The 19,968-nt window shown below is 42.2% G+C and overlaps 1 protein-coding gene across 2 annotated transcripts in view; it reads left to right on the plus strand.

Annotated features, from left to right (window-relative positions):
• The window catches only part of LIN7A (lin-7 homolog A, crumbs cell polarity complex component), a 103,419-nt gene extending 85,728 nt beyond the window's left edge, over window positions 1-17,691 (plus strand). Inside the window, exons 4-6 of one of the 2 annotated variants that reach the window (XM_044277262.1) lie at window positions 4,143-4,352; window positions 13,257-13,459; window positions 17,129-17,691. In XM_044277262.1, coding sequence (XP_044133197.1) covers window positions 4,143-4,352; window positions 13,257-13,459; window positions 17,129-17,156 — 441 coding nt within the window. In that variant the 3' untranslated portion in view covers window positions 17,157-17,691. Of the gene's footprint in view, window positions 1-4,142; window positions 4,353-13,256; window positions 13,464-17,128 lie in introns of both variants that reach the window. The other variant, XM_044277263.1, reaches the window with a different exon arrangement.
• The last annotated feature ends 2,277 nt before the right edge of the window (window positions 17,692-19,968 follow it).

Below are 19,968 nucleotides of genomic sequence, written 5' to 3' on the forward strand. Positions count from 1 at the left end.
TAAAGGGGTTGCCTTACGAGAAATATTCTACATTTTTCAAACCAGCACCTGGATATGGAGACTTTTGTAATTGTATGTATAGCGCCACCTGCTGTTTGCACTTTTTCAAAATTTTCTCTCCAGCTCACTGAGGTTGACATACATCCTCAGTTTCTTCCTTAAACTGCAGTCAACTGCAGCAGAAGGGACATGCCCCCTGAGAAAGTGCATGCATTCATTCCTGAGTTGCCAGCTTAAAATAAATATAGCAGAGAAATTGGAGCAATGAATGGAGTAATCTCTTAATCCATGTGAAGTACAGGGCTGGTTCTAAGTTAGTTATTAGAAAGAGACTGTCATGTACTATATGACATCTGATTTTTTATTTTTATTTTCACATTAACCTCTTAAGATGGGGTCCATTTTTTGGTTAGCATTTTTATTTTTTCCTCCCCTTGTTCCACTTGCCATAACTTTTTCAATTTTCCGTTCATATAGCCATATGAGGGCTTTTTTGTGTGGAATAAGTTGTATTTTTTAGGGCACCATTTAATTTACCATGTCTGCTACTGCAAAATGGGGGAAAAAAAGTCAAAATTTTCTTTGCATTGACATTTTGCATTGCTATATTAAAGCTTGTTGTTTGCAGGACAAACTGTACTTTTTATTGGTACCATTTTTGTAGTATGTCTGACTTTTTGATCACTGTTGCCTAATTTTTGGTGGGGGAAAATATGACTAATTGTTGAATCGTGTGTTTTCTTTTTTTTTTCCGTTATGGGGTTTACTGCACAGGAAATTTTTAAAAATATTTTAATAGTTCAGGCATTTTCAAGAGCATCGATACCTGATATGTTTATTTTTTATTGTTTATTTATTGTTATGTATAAAATTGGGAAAGGGGGTTGATTTAAACTTTAGATATTTTAATGTTTTTTTTTTTTACTTTTGCTATAATAACTTTTAACCCCCTTAGGGGGCTAGAGCCTGAGATATTTTGCTCTCCTGTCCCATTAAGGCCTCATGCACACGACCGTTGTTTGGCGGCTCGGATGCGGACCCATTCACTTCAATGTGGCCGCAAAAGATGCGGACAGCACTCCGTGTGCTGTTCGCATCCGTGTCTCCGTTCCGCTGTCCCGCTAAAAAATATAACATGTCCTATTCTTGTCTGCGCTTTGCGTTCCGTAAATTGCGGAAGGCAACACGGGCGGCTTCCGTTTTTTGCAGACCACAAAAAGTGTGCATGAGGCCTTACCCTAATAGAGATTAAGGTGGGATTTTGACACGCTCTCTGCTGAGCTGTGCTTTGTGCAAAGCTTAGCAAAGAGCTTACCAAGGCAGGCCTGGGAAGCTTCAGAAGAGTCCAGGCTGCCATAGTAACTGATCAGAGCCCCGCAATTTCACTGTGGGGGCTCTGATTGTAAGGCAGAGGGAGCATCATCCCTCTGCTTTACCTCATAGATGCTGTGATAAATGTTGATATCACCCCCTTTGGTTAACCAACCCATTCATATATTATGAAATTGCATAAATAACGAGCCCTTAATATTGTCTTATTAGTAATGTCTCTTGTGAGTGAGTGCAATTTATGAAATGTTTAAATGTTCAGAGGGTCTTCAGGGGTGCAGCTATAGGGTGTGCAGAGGTACCCTAGGTACTGCTATGTTATGGTGTCCAAAGAGCTCTCTATCACATAAAAAGACACCAGTATCATAAATGGTATATTGAACTGTAGGTGGATGGCCAGGAGCTTTAGGTAATATCTCAGGATGCCTTATGATGAAGCAAGTTTCCTTAAACTCGTGGTTTCTAGATAGGAACTTATCTGACATACAGTACCATTTATTTGAATGCAATGGTGGTCAAAATACCAAGGAAACAACTTTCATAATAAGGTCACATTTAACCATATAAACCTACAAACCTCCATAGAAAAGTAATACCCAATGGTGTAAATAGAAGAGGCTGGGCCTTTTGAAATTTTTTGAGTGGACGGCCCCCGGTCAACTTCCCCACAATATACCCCCCCAGCCACCACACCCGTGGCTACAATGCAGTATGCCATTTTGTATGCCCCTTAGTGTCCAACACAGTAGTTATGCCTGCCTAATTCCCCCACACAGAAGTCACGCCACTTTAGTGCCCCACACAGTAGTTATGCATCCTTAGTGCCCCAACCTAGTAATTGTGCCTCTCTAGTGCCCCAAAACAGTAGTTATACCTCTTTAGTGCCCCATTAACTGTACAAAGTCCCTTTACTGCCCTTTTACAGCAGTCATACTACTCCCTTAGTGCCCCCTTTATAGTAGTCATGCCCCCTTATTGCCCCCACACAGTTGTTATGCCACTTTAGTGCCGCCTTCACAATAGAATGTCCCCTTAGTGCCTACTTCACAATAGATATGCCCCCTTAATGCCCTACCATAGTAGTCATGCACCCTTAGTTCCCACACACAGTAATCATGTCCATGCACACTAGAATTCCAACTTAGTGCCCCCACACAGAGTCCTGGGCCCTCCTTGGTGACACCCTTACAGTAGTGCTGGCCCCTTAGTTTCACCTTACAGTAGTGCTGGCCCCTTAGTCCCCCCTTACAGTAGTACTGGCCCCTTAGTTTCACCTTACAGTAGTGCTGGCCCCTTAGTTTTCCCTTACAGTAGTACTGGTCCCTTCATTCCCCCTTTACTGTCTGCCCCTGTAGTATTGAAATATTAAAAGTAATACTCAGCTAACCCTATTCCCCTATGAACGGAGGGCTTTCCGCTCTCCCAACCATGAGGTGACACCATCGCGCCTGCTGAGCCCACAGGCTTGATCATGTCACTTCATCGGGTCTGCTGGAGAGCGCACAGCAGTGTCTTTCATCCATTATGGCCGGGGTCTCGCCTGTCAGTACTAATTACTGTGATGATTACTGTGTGTGTACTGGCAGGCGAGGGTGGGCCCCCTGGCACTGTGAGCCCCATAGCAGCTGCTACAAGGGTAGGACCGTCACCGGTGATACCAATATACATGAAACAATGAAAGCTTTATTATGTTGTGTCAGCCCAACTATACAACTCTCTCAAAAGTTACAAATACAAAAGTTAGGTCAAGTTCACACTTCAGTTATTTGGTCAGTTATTTTCATCAATGTTTGTGAGCCAAAACCAGTAGTGAAGCTACTCAGAGATAAGGTATAATGGAAAGGTCTGCACCTGTTCTGTGCTTTTGACCCACAGCTCACAATAACTGAAGTATGAACTTGGCCTTAGAGAAAACATCAGAGTGTTTCCACCAGAATAGTGCAGTGGTATACAGCACAATACAGATCAACAATACAGATATTCAAGACACCCAAACAATGTAGACACACCAGAAACCTTTATATTACCGATTGTAACCCTTTTTATTCTCCAGCATTGGAGCATCCCAGGTAGAGGCCTCCTACAGATCTTCTCTAACTAAGACAGATCTATTGTAAAGGTTCATGGGAAGCGGAATAATGCAGTTTTCCATCATTTTAATTGGGTAGCTAAGCAGCATTAGCTGGAAATATTTACTGATAAATATGGTTAGCATGATGTGAGCTAAGTGGTAAGTACAATACCTGATCTAAAAATTACACATGAATAATGAACGTAAAACACACTAAAAAGCAAACAGCTTTTTCCCCATTTAGAATTAACAGTGAATGCTTATTTCTGTGAAAGTCAAGCTCCGGCTCCATCTGGATTATTAGAATTAATATTTAGATTTCAGAATATACCTAGGCTGTGAGATTTAATTAACCCTAGTATTTTCTTACTTAAACCCTAATAATACGGCCTTTGAAATCATTGCTGTTATATTTTAATATAGTCTGCACCGCCCCCTGCTGGGAAGACCTCAAATTTTCCTCCTTTTCAGGTTAAAAGGCATATCATTTCTCTAAAAGGGTGATTAGTTAGGATAAGAAGAATTTTCTGATTCTCGATGCTTAGATTTATGAAAATTAAAATACAGATTATTGGACATGTAATCAGATATAACAGGTTACAGGAATTTTCTAGCTATGAGAATACATTCTGCTCCAGCAGCACTTCTTCTCCCGCCATGCCACTATTTGTTTCTTATGTCAACTGAATGTGTTACAGCTATGACATCCTTTATAACTTTGCATCACATACTTTTCTTTTAGGCAACAGTTGCTGCATTTGCTGCTAGTGAAGGCCATTCTCACCCTCGTGTTGTGGAGCTGCCAAAAACCGATGAAGGCCTTGGCTTTAATGTCATGGGAGGAAAAGAGCAGAATTCTCCGATTTACATTAGCCGCATAATTCCAGGTGGTGTGGCAGAGCGACATGGAGGACTTAAAAGGGGAGACCAGCTGCTTTCAGTAAATGGAGTGGTACGGTTAACGTGTTCCTATCCGTTGGTTTATTCACTGTTATGTACTGGTATGGTGGTTTTGATGGTGGGGTCAAACTAAACGAGGTCCTCTTCAAAGGCCCTGCAGCACTTCCATGGACAGTATACATGATATGTACGTCCTTGTGCTGTACCAGCAACAGGCTCAGACTGGCCTACAGGGGTATAGGGGAATCCCCCGGTGGGCCCCTGAGCAAGGTTGGGCCCCTAGTCTCCCACCCCCTGTACAAGTGGCACATAACACATTAGATTTACTGCACTACATACATACTGTAAATTCAATGTACAGCACCTCAACCAGCCATACATTACCATAGGGGGGCAATGGTATGACATAGAACCCTCATTACTCCACAGCAGCAAAAATACATGGGATTTTGCAATGCTTAGATTTTACAACAATTGCAGTAAAAGCCTTTAAAAGCTACAAATATAGTATGGGTATATGCACACGGTGCAGTTTCCATGCAGTATTTGCTGAACATCCACAGCATCATACAGTACCAACTTAGTAGATGAGATTTTCAAAATTTCGCATGTAGACAGCGTGGACATTTTCCACAAGGGGATTGACCTGAGGGGCAGATTTTGACATCTGCATCATGTCAATTGTTTGTGCGGTTTTTCATTGTAGATTTCGCTTTTTGTAAGGCAAATCCGCAACAAAATCCACAAGTATCACATGCTGATTTTGATGCAGATTTAGAGGGTCATTTATAAAATCAGATACAGTATGTTAGTTTTTTTATGGTCCTCGCAACTTTTCACAGTGGTCTATGATTAAGAGCTAAAAGTGAGGTTAGACCAGGATTAGGGCGCATTTACTATGCGTGACTATGAAAAAGTCTCAAAAAGAGTCACAACCCACCCTAGGCAATCCCCTGGGGTCTACTTTTACACCTAAAAGGTAATCCACATTACACTCACACCGCACAAAAGATAAATGGTGTTGGGGAAACGCGTCCGAGAGTTTTCATATGGCAGTTTACTTCATTGTTTAACTATTGGCCAGTCTCCATTGAGAGAAACATGAGGACGCTGCAGCGTAACACACATCTGAAAGAGAGACTGTTATACCCACGGGCAGACAAGGGGCCCATTTGAACTTGTCGTCAAGAACAAACCTGAAACCGAGCGGCCCCACAACTTCAGCTGTCTATAACATTAGAGTAAGCGGCAGTCCAACCACAGGGACTCTTCAGCTATACAACAAGCAAATTGGCTACAGTGTTACAGCGCATCAAATAGCAAATATCTGGAATACTACAAGGACAGATGCCAAATAAACACCTGTCCTTACCTTATATTCTCTTAATATCTATTGGATAATTTTGCCATCCAATATACAGACTGTGTTGTTGCTACTATATAAATCTGCACATCACACTTACAGATGGACATGAATATTAAAAACTATGGAAATTAAGTGGAATGCCTTTTTTTTTAACGTATTTTATATATATATATATATATATATATATATTTATTTTTTCCATATCCTATATCAGGGATCAGCAACCTCTGACACTCCAGCTGTTTTGAAACTAAAACTCCCAGAATTATCCTTTTAATTTTTTGGAAGCTACAAGAACAGATGAGCAAGTGTGTATGCTGGGAGTTGTAGTTTCACAGCAGCAGCAGGACAAGTGACTTCACAACACTGAGGTAAAGAGCTTCCTCATCCTCCTCTCTGCTCTACTTGTCGTGGATTATGGTCCTGAATACAGCTGATAAGATCTCTTTTGGGAATGGAGTCCATGAGGAGACATGAAATACAGAAAGGAAGTGGGGGTAATGAGCAGTAGCACTTGTATGCATTCTCCATTACTACAGCTCCATATCACCACAGTCTGTCCTGTCTATCCTCTCTGTATGTCTCCTCATCAACTCCATTCCTAGAGAGATTCAGCTGAAGATCTTATCACCTGTATTCAGGATCATAACCCCGGACAAGTAGAGCAGAGAGGAGAATGAGGCAGCTCTTTAACTCAGTGTTGTGAAGTAACTTGTCCTCTATGTGATTAGGACAGGTTTTGTGTGTACTAATAGGACAACGGCCATTTTGTTTCTCCTAATCATTGCTCCCCAGACAAAGTGAGCCATTATAACTAATGTAAGGTATTTGGGAATATATTTATAATAAAGTAATATTTAAGTATTTTCATTTTCTTAATTCCCAGAAAAACCCTTTACTGGCAGTGCCGGATGTGGTGAATTCCAGCAAGCTGTTCTCTACCGGAAGTCACTAGTGTTGAGCGCGAATATTCAAATCCCAAATTTAAATTGTGAATATCGCCACTTTGAGAATTCACGAATATTTAGAATATAGTGCTATATATTCACAGCCGCGTATAGTTTTGATTGCGAATATTCTAATCGCCAATTTTTTGCGAATTTATCGCAAATATCGGCACTTAGCAACATCCCTAGCAACCAATAGGAAAGTTGCCTACCCCTTAGTGTTGATCGCGAAATTTTATCGCAAATATATTACATTGCTGATTTTCGCAATCAAGAAAATAATGAGTGGAGATCACGAATTCTCAAATTTGCTAATTTATGGCGAATATTCGGCCCAAAAAATCGGGAAAAATCGTGAATTCGAATATTGCCTATGCCTATTACTAGAAGTCACACCACAGGTGTAAAACTAGTCTTAATCAATTTTAAACGGGGTTTCCAGTCTCAGGATATTGATGGCCTGTCCTCAGGATAAGCCACCAATCAGATTGGCGGTAGTGTGCTTCTTGGCACCAATGCTGATCAGCTTTTAAAGGGGCTGTGATACTTGTGCGAGCACTGCAGCATCTTAATTGTTTACTTGTATGCCTCTAGTTATTAGCAGTACTACAGAGTGTTGTAGCTTTGCCCCATTCATCTGAATGAGATGCAGCTGCAATATCCTGCAGTACCGCTACTAAGTAAATGGCATGCTGGTAAGGTAGATGGCCCCTTTTAAACAATTACGAGGCCACAGTGCTCTGAGTATAGCATCAATACTCAACCCAGAAAACCCCTTTATGTTTTTACAGGTATAGATGGTTAGCACAGAAAAAACTGAGGGTACGAACAAATGGGGCGGCTGTGACGCAACTGACCAGGAATCATGCGTCCATGCAAGCCACCAGGGTATTCTATTAATTCTTTAGAAACAGATTGGTTATTCAGTGTTTAATGGTCGCATGGTAACCTGCAAAATAAAAAACGCCTCAGCTTGCATGGCCACTGTGGTTCCTGTTGTCATTGCTGCACTAACTGTGTATACCTTAATTGTCCCTTATGGAACTGGATTAAATTTGTACCTGTTACTGATTTTAGCATGTAGTGCAAGTTTTTTTTGCCAGGTACAGATGAAAGAAATTATATGTAAGCGTTTTACTTATACTGGCCACTGCGATTTGCTGTAAACCGCTATGGTTTTGTCACATGGTTCTTGGTCACTACGTGGAAACATAGACTTGGTGTACTATTACAGTCCTTGCATGTGCTTTATCAGCTTCACCACTACTTGTACGTGTTTTATGTTGCAGGTACAGGAGCAGTACAACAATTAGTGGCAATCCAACTGTAGTACCTGCGCCTCGGACGCAAACATCTAGTAGCACCTTTACTGTGGTTGACTTTTTTTGCCCTACTGCATCGCATGCATTCTATTTAACAGATATTTTTCATTAACGAGTGGCAAGAGACGATTTAGCAAGTAATTTGCTCTCAAAAGACGTTCAATTATATGAAACAATTATCGCTAAATATTGTTTGGTATTTTCTCATTATTTTGATTGTTACTCATTGCTAATGACTGTATGCTATTACATGTGATGGTAAATTCTCAAATTTGAATGATATGAAAATTCAAATGATAACCACTCTGTCTAATAGGCCCTTTATTCTCTAGGTCAGTATAATTATGACAATACCAAATATGCAGGGGCGGACATGGTCCGAGGGCCCGGCCGGGATGGGGGCCCGCCCCAGAATAACATAACACCGGGCCCCGCTCACTGTAATAGTAATATTCCTATGTGAACAACTTGAAATCCCCTGCGATCCTCTCCCTCTCTGTACTCACAAACTCAGTAGCATAGAGGCAGCAGCAGGCAGTGTAATAGGAACCGACAGTGGAAGCTAGCCCCGCCCCTCCCCGCCGTTCAACCAATCAGAGGCAGCCAGCAGTCCAGCACTGACTCACAGCACAGGGGAGTCGTGCAGGGACTCAGAGAATCGTTTAGAGAGTTTATTAGTTAAAAGAATCGAATGAGTCAGAGACGCGTCACCGAGTCCCTGCCAGGCTTCCTGCTCTGCGGCTCCCTGTCTCCCGACAAGTCCGTCCGGGGGGTGGTATAGTATTGCATGTAGCAGAGCTGTGTGTGTGTACAGGGTGCTTGCAGCAATGTAGCAGAGCTGTGTGTGTACAGGGTGCTTGCAGCAATGTAGCAGAGCTGTGTGTGTACAGGGTGCTTGCAGCAATGTAGCAGAGCTGTGTGTGTACAGGGTGCTTGCAGCAATGTAGCAGAGCTGTGTGTGTACAGGGTGCTTGCAGCAATGTAGCAGTGCTGTGTGTGTACAGGGTGCTTGCAGCAATGTAGCAGAGCTGTGTGTGTACAGGGTGCTTGCAGCAATGTAGCAGAGCTGTGTGTGTACAGGGTACTTGCAGCAATGTAGCAGAGCTGTGTGTGTTCAGGGTGCTTGCAGCAATGTAGCAGAGCTGTGTGTGTACAGGGTGCTTGCAGCAATGTAGCAGAGCAGGAAGCCTGGCAGGGACTCGGTGACAGGATTATTTTAACTCAAAGAATCAAATGAGTTTCTGACTCATTTGATTCTATTAACTAATAAACTCTTAGACCATTATCTAAATCTTGCAATAACTATACAGTGTAATTACATCAGTCTGCTCCACTGCAGCAATGCTGTATTTGCCAGGAGCGAGTCCCTCCAGACCTTTGGTTCACTTGAGAGCCGACTCAGCAAGTGAACCGAAGATTCGATGAACTGAGCCTGCGCATTGATCTTCAGTTCACTTGCTTCTGCCGGCTCAGGAAGTGAACCGAAGATCCGATTCATGAAAAAGATCCGAACTTCCCATCTCTAAAACTCAGTAGCAGGCCGGGCGGCAGCGCAACTCACTGACGTCACGCGCCTGCTCCTCCTACTTCATTCATAAAATGGGAGGAGCAGGCGCGTGATGTCATTGAGTTGCGCTGACGCCCGGCCAGTTACTGAGTTTGTGAGTACAGAGAGGGAGAGGATCGCAGAGGATTTCAAGTTGTTCACATCGGAATATTACTATTACAGTGAGCGGGGCCCGGTGTAATAGAATACAGTGACTGCATCGGGCCCCGCTGCCATTACAGAACCAGATGCCGGTGTTCCGTTTACTTGACAGTATTATGTCTATATCGTGGGAGATAGTTTTACATTATGTCTAGCTTGAAGTGCTGACTAATATAACATTTTAAATCTTTATTTTATTTCCTTAAAACTATTTTCCACGATACAGACATAATACTGTCAATTAAACATCACAGAGGTGCTGAAGAGGTCTAGATATTTGCATTTTGTTAACCTTTATTTTTGTTTGCATTTTGTTAACCTCTACTGTGCCAAGTCGTCTTTTTCACGCATGCGCAGTGTATTGGGGATCATTCACTCACAGGGACACTGTTATGGGGGGGGATCTGTGGATGACACATATATAGCATAAGGTGCTATATATGTGTCACCCACAGATCCCCCCCCCCACAACAGTGTCATCCACAGATCCCCGCAACAGTGTCATCCACAGATCCCCGCAACAGTGCCATCCACAGAGCCCCCATAACAGTGTGTCATCCACAGAGCCCCCATAACAGTGTGTCATCCACAGAGCCCCTATAACAGTGTGTCATCCACAGAGCCCCCATAACAGTGTGTCATCCACAGAGCCCCCATAACAGTGTGTCATCCACAGAGCCCCCATAACAGTGTGTCATCCACAGAGCCCCCATAACAGTGTGTCATCAACAGAGCCCCCATAACAGTGTGTCATCCACAGAGCCCCCATAACAGTGTCATCCACAGAGCCCCATAACAGTGCCATCCACAAATCCCCTTATAACAGTGTGTCATCCACAGAGCCCCCATAACAGTGCCATCCACAGAGCCCCATAACAGTGCCATCCACAGATCGCCCCATAACAGTGTCATCCACAGATCCCCCCACAACAGTGCCATCCACAGAGCCCCTATAACACCTTTTGTTTAAAAAAAAAAATAATATTTGGCTATTCCCCACCCCTCTTGTAATTGTTCCGCTACTTGTCGGCGCGCGGGAATGAGTTGAGTCACTTCGTTGGGCAATCCCGTCCTGCAGCGCGTGATCCCGCAAGACCTGCCGCTGTAGGTCACGGGTCTCGCGGGATCACGCGCCACAGGATGGGATTGCGCACCGAAGTGACTGAACTCATGCCCATGTAGCCCTCAAGTAGCGGATCAGTGGAACAAGTACAAGGTGGGTGGGGGGGTGATCTGTGGGGTTGCCCAGACGGCTAGGCCCTTCACAGTAGTTATTAACCCCTTTCAGCAGTCCACCATTCACTGAAGGGGAGACTGCTGAAAGGGAATAATAACTACTGTGAAGGGCCTCCCCCCCTTTCACAGTAGTTATGCCCAGATATGTGCCCCCTTCACAGTAGTTATGCCCAGATATGTGCCCCCTTCACAGTAGTTATGCCCACACTGCTTCTAACAGAGGCTCACTAATGGACGCTGAGATTAGATCACCCCATACGAGAGCATTGAATCAATGATTTCTTATGGGGAACAATTTGACCCTGGAGGTCATCATGCAGGGTGTGAGGACGTCCAGCATCAGATACCAGAACAAAGGTCTGTTTTAGTCCAGGAAGCCCTCAGGTGGCTGCCGGCCACTAGAGGCTGACTTATTGCTGGAACGTAAACAGTGCAGTTTCTCTAGAACATTGCAGCTCGATTTGCAAAAGGGACACTGTACCCAGACCACGTCAATGAGCTGAAGTGGTCTGGGTGCCTTTTGTGTCACTTTAACTTTGAAATCTTATTAAAGATTGTGTAGGGTGTGGCTGGAGGCGGGGCATGGGTGGGGCTTGCAGCAGAACATGGGTGGGGCCTGTAAGGGGGCCCTTGATTTATTTTGCCCGGGGGCCCTGAGGGTTCTCAGTCCGCCCCTGCAAATATGACAATACACTTTACTACTTTTGTACAATAGAGACAGTGTAAAATGTAAACTTTATTGATGTTTGTGTGATTGTGGTGTAAATGTTTAGCGCAACCTGTTTTACGTCATGCTCCAGATGTTGGTAAACGTTCAGTGATTAGAGAGGTGATTAGATGAGCAAACGTTCATCTTCTCCACCCTTTTCTGGAAAAAAGACCCCATATATGTGACAATTAGAGAGCAAGTATAGTCTGCTATTGATGTGGGGAGAAGGGGACTGATAACATGCCACGTTAATCTTTCTCATAGGGTCATGTGCAGTAGATACACAGGTAGGGAAAGATATATGTCATTGTCCTCTTTGCAGTCCGTCAGCAGGTCCTCCACCTTTCCTCTTCCACATTGGCTGAGACACTGAGACCATAGCCTGCTAAAGAGGGACTGCTTTAACCTTTAGAAACCAGGTCTAGAATGAGATATATAGGTTTTGCCTGCAGATCTTCTTCCTGACCCTGTTTCTAAAGGCCCTATCTTTGTATCTATTATGGCTTAGATTGTGAACTTTAAAACAACATCTCAATATCTCCATATCTCATATCTTTTAGCTGCTATACAGCCTGAGATAAAGCAGGTTTAGGCTGCTTTCACACTAGCGTTCGCTGGTCCGTTCGTGAGCTCCGTTTGAAGGGGCTCACGAGCGGACCCGAACGCAGCCGTCCAGCCCTGATGCAGTCTGAATGGAGCGGATCCGCTCAGACTGCATCAGTCTGGCGGCGTTCAGCCTCCGCTCCGCTCGCCTCCGCACGGACAGGCGGACAGCTGAACGCTGCTTGCAGCGTTCGGGTGTCCGCCTGGCCGTGCGGAGGCGTGCAGATCCGCCCAGACTTACAATGTAAGTCAATGGGGACGGATCCGTTTGAAGATGTCACCCTGTGGCTCAATCTTCAGGCGGATCCGTCCCCCATTGACTTTACATTGAAAGTCTGGACGGATCCGTCCGAGGCTATTTTCACACTTAGCTTTTTTTAGCTAATATAATGCAGACGGATCCGTTCTGAACGGAGCCTCCGTCTGCATTATTATGAGCGGATCCGTTCAGAACGGATCCGCCCGAACGCTAGTGTGAAAGTAGCCTTAAACAGCTCCATTCTTCTCCTCCTTTCAGCTGGCTATGGTCTCAGCTGTGGAAGCAAAGATTATTTCCTGTCAGAGCCCCCTACAGAATAGTTCCACCCACGGTGGTGTTTCCTCATTTTATGGCCCATCTGATGATATATTCTATTGATCTGAATATTGATCTGAAGAGCTTATTTCTCTCAAGAGTAGATTATATGGTATTACAGAGGAGCAAATAGATTTGTCTCAACAAGAATTTCCAACTGTGAGGGGCTGTCCCCCAATGCTGCAGGGTTGGACATCTTGCCCAGCACTGACAATTTCACACCTACAGGAGCGGTCACACTTCCGGTTAGCAGCACATGAACAGCTGTTGTTCCAGAAGCCTCTGTGCCTGGGCTGCTATTCGAAGCAGTGGCCCAGGCCCTACATTCTCAGGGCCAGGCAAGATGTCTGCCCTGTCAATCAAGCAGCAGGGACAGCAGGTGAAGAACTCTTGTTGAAGAGGCAAACTGATTCCTACAAAGTGATTCGGTCATCTGTAATGGTGTTTATGTTGCCGTAATCAGATTCAATGTTATATTTCTATAAATGCAGAGTGTGGAAGGAGAACATCACGAGAAGGCAGTGGAGCTGTTGAAAGCCGCAAAAGACAGTGTTAAACTTGTAGTGCGATACACACCCAAGGTGTTGGATGAAATGGAAGCTCGCTTCGAGAAGCTGAGGACCGCAAGGCGCAGGCAGCAACAACAATTACTAATCCAGCAGCAGCAACAGCAGGCACAACAAAACCATATGTCGTAGGTGAGAGTTTTCATTGCTTTCACTTCTTACCTGTGAAAAGGACAGCACATTAGTCTTCAGAGTTAAAAAACTTAACTGCTACTTTATCTGTTTCTCCATGAGAGATTGTAAGAAACAGCATTTCCATCTGAAAAAAAGTCACGGGTTGTACTGTATCCAAGTATGTATTCGTATCATAGTAACCACTGTTCACAATGACGTGCTTCACACATCTTACAACTACCATGCGCTTTAACAGATAGAACTGCTCCATGATTGTGTCAATTCAAATATTTATATACTATATCTCATATCTCTCTATGTCCTATCTATCTCCTATTTATGCTCTATCTATCTATCTATCTATCTATCTATGCCTAATCTATCTATATATCTCCTATCTATGCCTAATCTATCTATCTATCTATCTATCTATCTATCTATCTATCTATCTATCCCTAATCTATCTATCTATCTCCTATCTATCTATTATCTATCTTCTATCTATCTATCTATCTATCTATCTATCTATCTATCTATCTTCTATTATCTAGCTGTCTATGTACAGTACAGACCAAAAGTTTGGACACACCTTCTCATTCAAAGAGTTTTCTTTATTTTCATGACTATGAAAATTGTAGATTCACACTGAAGGCATCAAAACTATGAATTAACACATGTGGAACTATACACATAACAAAAAAGTGTGAAACAACTGAAAATATGTCATATTCTACGTTCTTCAAAGTAGCCACCCTTTGCTTTGATTACTGCTTTGCAAACTCTTGGCATTCTCTTGATGAGCTTCAAGACGTAGTCACCTGAAATTGTCTTCCAACAGTCTTGAAGGAGTTCCCAGAGATGCTTAGCACTTGTTGGCCCTTTTGCCTTCACTCTGCGGTCCAGCTCACCCCAAACCATCTCGATTGGGTTCAGGTCCGGTGACTGTGGAGGCCAGGTCATCTGGCGCAGCACCCCATAACTCTCCTTCATGGTCAAATAACCCTTACACAGCCTGGAGGTGTGTTTGGGGTCATTGTCCTGTTGAAAAATAAATGATGGTCCAACTAAACGCAAACCGGATGGAATAGCATGCCGCTGCAAGATGCTGTGGTAGCCATGCTGGTTCAGTATGCCTTTAATTTTTAATAAATCCCCAACAGTGTCACCAGCAAAGCACCCCCACACCATCACATCTCCTCCTCCATGCTTCACGGTGGGAACCAGGCATGTAGAGTCCATCCGTTCACCTTTTCTGCATCGCACAAAGACACGGTGGTTGGAACAAACGATCTCAAATTTGGACTCATCAGACCAAAGCACAGATTTCCACTGGTCTAATGTCCATTCCTTGTGTTTTTTAGCCCAAACAAGTCTCTTCTGCTTTTTGCCTGTCCTTAGCAGTGGTTTCCTAGCAGATATTCTACCATGAAGGCCTGATTCACACAGTCTCCTCTTAACAGTTGTTCTAGAGATGTGTTTGAGGCTGGTGACTCGGATGAACTTATCCTCCGCAGCAGAGGTGACTCTTGGTCTTCCCTTCCTGGGGCGGTCCGCATGTGAGCCAGTTTCTTTGTAGCGCTTGATGGTTTTTGTGACTGCACTTGGGGACACTTTCAAAGTTTTCCCAATTTTTCGGACTGACTGACCTTCATTTCTTAAAGTAATGTTGGCCACTCGTTTTTCTTTACTTAGCTGCTTTTTTCTTGCCATAATACAAATTCTAACAGTCTATTCAGTAGGACTATCAGCTGTGTATCCACCTGACTTCTCCACAATGCAACTGATGGTCCCAACCCCATTTATAAGGCAAGAAATCCCACTTATTAAACCTGACAGGGCACCCCTGTGAAGTGAAAACCATTTCAGGTGACTACCTCTTGAAGCTCATCAAGAGAATGCCAAGAGTGTGCAAAGCAGTAATCAAAGCAAAAGGTGGCTACTTTGAAGAACCTAGAATATGACATATTTTCAGTTGTTTCACACTTTTTTGTTATGTATATAATTCCACATGTGTTAATTCATAGTCTTGATGCCTTCAGTGTGAATCTACAATTTTCATAGTCATGAAAATAAAGAAAACTCTTTGAATGAGGTGTGTCCAAACTTTTGGTCTGTACTGTATATCTATCTAAGCTGTCTATGTCTAATTATCTATCATATATCTACAGTATCTAACCCTTCTATATCTATCCTATCTATCTATATATCTATCTAATCCTTCTATCTCTAATCGATCTATCTCTAATCTATCTCTAATTTATCTATTATCTACCTCTGATCTATTTATCTATCTAATTATCTATCTTCTATTATCTAGCTGTCTATGTATATCTACCTAATCTGTCTATCTCTAATTATCTATCTATCTATCTATCTATCTATCTATCATATAGCTACAGTATCTAATCCTTCTACATCTATCTATCTATCTATCTATCTATCTATCTATCTATCTAATCCTTCTATCTCTAACTGATCTATCTCTAATCTATCTATCTATCTCTAATTTATCTATTATCTATCTATCTCTGATCTATTTATCTATCTAATTATCTATCTTCTATTATCTAGCTGTCTAGGTATATCTATCTAATAGGTCTATCTATAATTATCTATGTATCTATCATATTTCTATAGTATCTAATCCTTCTATATTTATCTATCTATCTATTTATCTACCTCATATCTATCTATCTCATATATCTATCTACAGTTATCTATCCCTCTGTTTTATGTGTTGACTGTATTAATGATCTGTATAAAAAGTATTTTTTTAGCTTTATTTTCAGATAATAGTGTAAATGTTCCCCATGAGCATTATGTATCACTATGCAGTTCTCTGCACACCTTAGGGCTCTTTCACACCTGCGTTATTGTCTTTCGGCATAGAGTTCCGTCGTCGGGGCTCTATGCCGGAAGAATCCTGATCAGGATTATCCCAATGCATTCTGAATGGAGTGAAATCCGTTCAGGATGCATCAGGATGTCTTCAGTTCCGGAACGGAACGTTTTTTGGCCGGAGAAAATACTGCAGCATGCTGCGCTTTTTGCTCCGGCCAAAAATCCTGAAGACTTGACGCAAGGCCGGATCCAGAATTAATGCCCATTGAAAGGCATTGATCCGGATCCGGCCTTAAGCTAAACGTCGTTTCGGCGCATTGCCGGATCCGACGTTTAGCCTTTTTAGAGTGGTTACCATGGCTGCCGGGACGCTAAAGTCCTGGCAGTCATGGTAAAGTGTAGCGGGGAGCGGGGGAGCAGCATACTTACCATGCATGCGGCTCCCGGGGCGCTCCAGAGTGACGTCAGGGCGCCCCACGCACATGGATGACGTGATCGCATGGCACGTCATCCATGCGCATGGGGCGCTCTGACGTCACTCTGGAGCACCCCGGGAGCCGCGCGGACTGTAAGTATACCGCTCCCCTGCTCCCCGCTCCTACTATGGCAACCAGGACTTTAATAGCGTCCTGGCTGCCATAGTAACACTGAACGCATTTTGAAGACGGAATACTTTCAGTACACTTGCGTTTTTCCAGATCCGGTGTGTAATTCCGGCAAGTGGAGTACACGCCGGATCCGGATAACGCAAGTGTGAAAGAGGCCTTACAGACTTATAGACTTATAACCCTGACAATCTATTAGTTTGCTCTCAGTTGTTTTGTTCTTTGCTTTTGCTGCAGGTTTTTCTCCAGGAAAAAACACAGATAGACAAGTGGCAATAAGACAATTCCACCAGAAGTCCATTTTCCAAAGGATCAGAAGAGAATCTGCTCTCATTGTCCAGCATAGAGATTGGTCGATATTCCTTTGGCTAAGCTATCTAAAACGTTTACTATAAAGGTGATGTGTTCGATAGTTAGTGGACTTTCCCTCCAATATTTCTTGTAACCACATAATGTAGTATTGTGTAAAGAGGATGAAGCAGTCTGTATTGATGAGTTTGTTTCTATAGTTGGGTCTGAGTGGCCGGGGTCATGTCTAGAAATCCTCATTGTTCATTCACTGGACACCAAACTGCATCAGTTTAGTGCACTAACAGATCAGCAGCACTTGTATACACTCAAGAATAATATCCTGTACTGTATATTGTAAAATTTAAGACTTGTTGTTTGTAAGAAAATTTCATATTTTTTCCTTACAATAGTAAGTTATTACATTTATAAGGTTTTACGTTATTAGGCAGGAAAGCATTTCCTTTTGTGTTTTGTATGTTTATGTAATGTCAGATACTATAGGTGAGGCAAATTAGAAAATACACCTGTATTTTACATTTACCAATTATATGTAGCATTTATGAGCATATTGTATACCAGACAGATATTATTTGTCACCTTGTGTTGTACAAGTTTTGTTGCATTTTTCCTTATTTCACTGTTTTGTACACTTTGTCTGCCCAGTGTTTCTATTAATCATTTATTGTCAGAATTAAATATTTTTTAATTAAATTTGCCTTGAAAGTTTGTTTCTACACAATATAGGAAATAATATCTGACATGACCAGACAAAAAAGCTAAAGAGCCAACATTTGGTATCACTAGAAATGAAGAAAAGGAAGTGTTTTCTTCCAAATGTGAAATATACAGAATGTGTTCTATTGCACAACTCTCATAAGCACTTTTCAAGAGTTGCCATGTAAAGAAATGCAAATTGCTGATCCTCCTTTCTGGGTCCAGAGGCAAACACTCTCTCATTCTGCTGGAAAAATAGATACTTGATTGGTGCTGCTCCCCTTAAAGTGACTTCTGTAAGCACTTCTTGATCAAGAACAGTACTTCAGACTTCAGACTTGTATTCAGTATAATGGAAAAGAGCCTACTTTAGCCCAAATACATTACAAGTCAACCTGCTTTCAATTCAACTGACAGCCCAGGTGTTACTATTACACATCTCTTTATAGTGATGTCATCTCCATGGTGACATCATTATTTCCTGCTCTATGGAATTCATAGTCACAGTATGTTGATGCTGTCTAGAAATAAATACCATATTCATAAAAAAAAGCTAAAAAATGTAGTTAGTTAGTTAAGTGTACTCATTTATGTAATAGTTCTTATTGTTTATTTTATCAAGCCTTATTTTTGTCTTATAGGACAGATGATTATTATTATTGTTATAACTATTTCTTTAACCCTTTCAGGACCAAGCCATTTTTTACCTTAAGGACCAGGCTATTTTTTGCAAATCTGACCAGTGTCAGTTTATGTGTGAATAACTTTAAAACACTTTTACTTATCCAGGCCGTTCTGAGATTGTTTTTTCGTCCCATATTGTACTTCATGACACTGGTAAAATGAAGTCCAAAAAAATACCAAATTTACCCAAAATTTGGAAAAATTAGCAAATTTCAAAGTTTCAGTTTCTCTACTTCTGTAATACATAGTAATACCCCTAAAAATTGTGATGACTTTACATTCCCCATATGTCTACTTCATGTTTGGATCATTTTGGGAATTACATTTTATTTTTTGGGGACGTTACAAGGCTTAGAAGTTTAGAAGCATTTTTCGGAAAATTTCCAAAACCCAATTTTTAGGGACCACTACAGCTCTGAAGTCACTTTGTGAGGCTTACATAATTGAAACCACCCAAAAATTACCCCATTCTATAAACTACACCCCTCAAGGTATTCAAAACTGATTTTACAAACTTGGTTAACCCTTTAGGTGTTGCACAAGAGTTATTGGCAAATAGAGATAAAATTTGAGAATTTCATTTTTTTGCCTAATTTTCCATTTTAACCCATTTTTTCCACTAACAAAGCAAGGGTTAACAGCCAAACAAGACTGTATCTTTATTGCCCTGACTCTGCCGTTTACAGAAACACCCCATATGTGGCCGTAAACTACTGTACGGCCACACAGCGGGGCGTAGAGTGAAAGGTGCGCCGTATGGTTTTTGGAAGCCAGATTTTGCTGGACAGTTTTTTTGACACCATGTCCCATTTGAAGCCCCCTGATGCACCCCTAGAGTAGAAACTCTATAAAAGTGACCCCATCTAAGAAACTACACCCCTCAAGGTATTCAAAACTGATTTTACAAACTTCGTTAACCCTTTAGGTGTTGCACAAGAGTTATTGGCAAATAGAGATAAAATTTGAGAATTTCATTTTTTTGCCTAATTTTCCATTTTAACCCATTTTTTCCACTAACAAAGCAAGGGTTAACAGCCAAACAAGACTGCATCTTTATTGCCCTGACTCTGCCGTTTACAGAAACACCCCATATGTGGCCGTAAACTACTGTACGGCCACACAGCGGGGCGTAGAGTGAAAGGTGCGCCGTATGGTTTTTGGAAGCCAGATTTTGCTGGACAGTTTTTTTGACACCATGTCCCATTTGAAGCCCCCTGATGCACCCTAGAGTAGAAACTACATAAAAGTGACCCTATCTAAGAAACTACACCCCTCAAGGTATTCAAAACTGATTTTATAAACGTTGTTAACCCTTTAGGTGTTCCACAAGAGTTATTGGCAAATAGAGATGAAATTTCAGAATTTCAATTTTTGGGCAAATTTTCCAT

This window comes from Bufo gargarizans, chromosome 2 (assembly GCF_014858855.1).
Source record: "Bufo gargarizans isolate SCDJY-AF-19 chromosome 2, ASM1485885v1, whole genome shotgun sequence".
Taxonomy (NCBI): domain Eukaryota; kingdom Metazoa; phylum Chordata; class Amphibia; order Anura; family Bufonidae; genus Bufo; species Bufo gargarizans.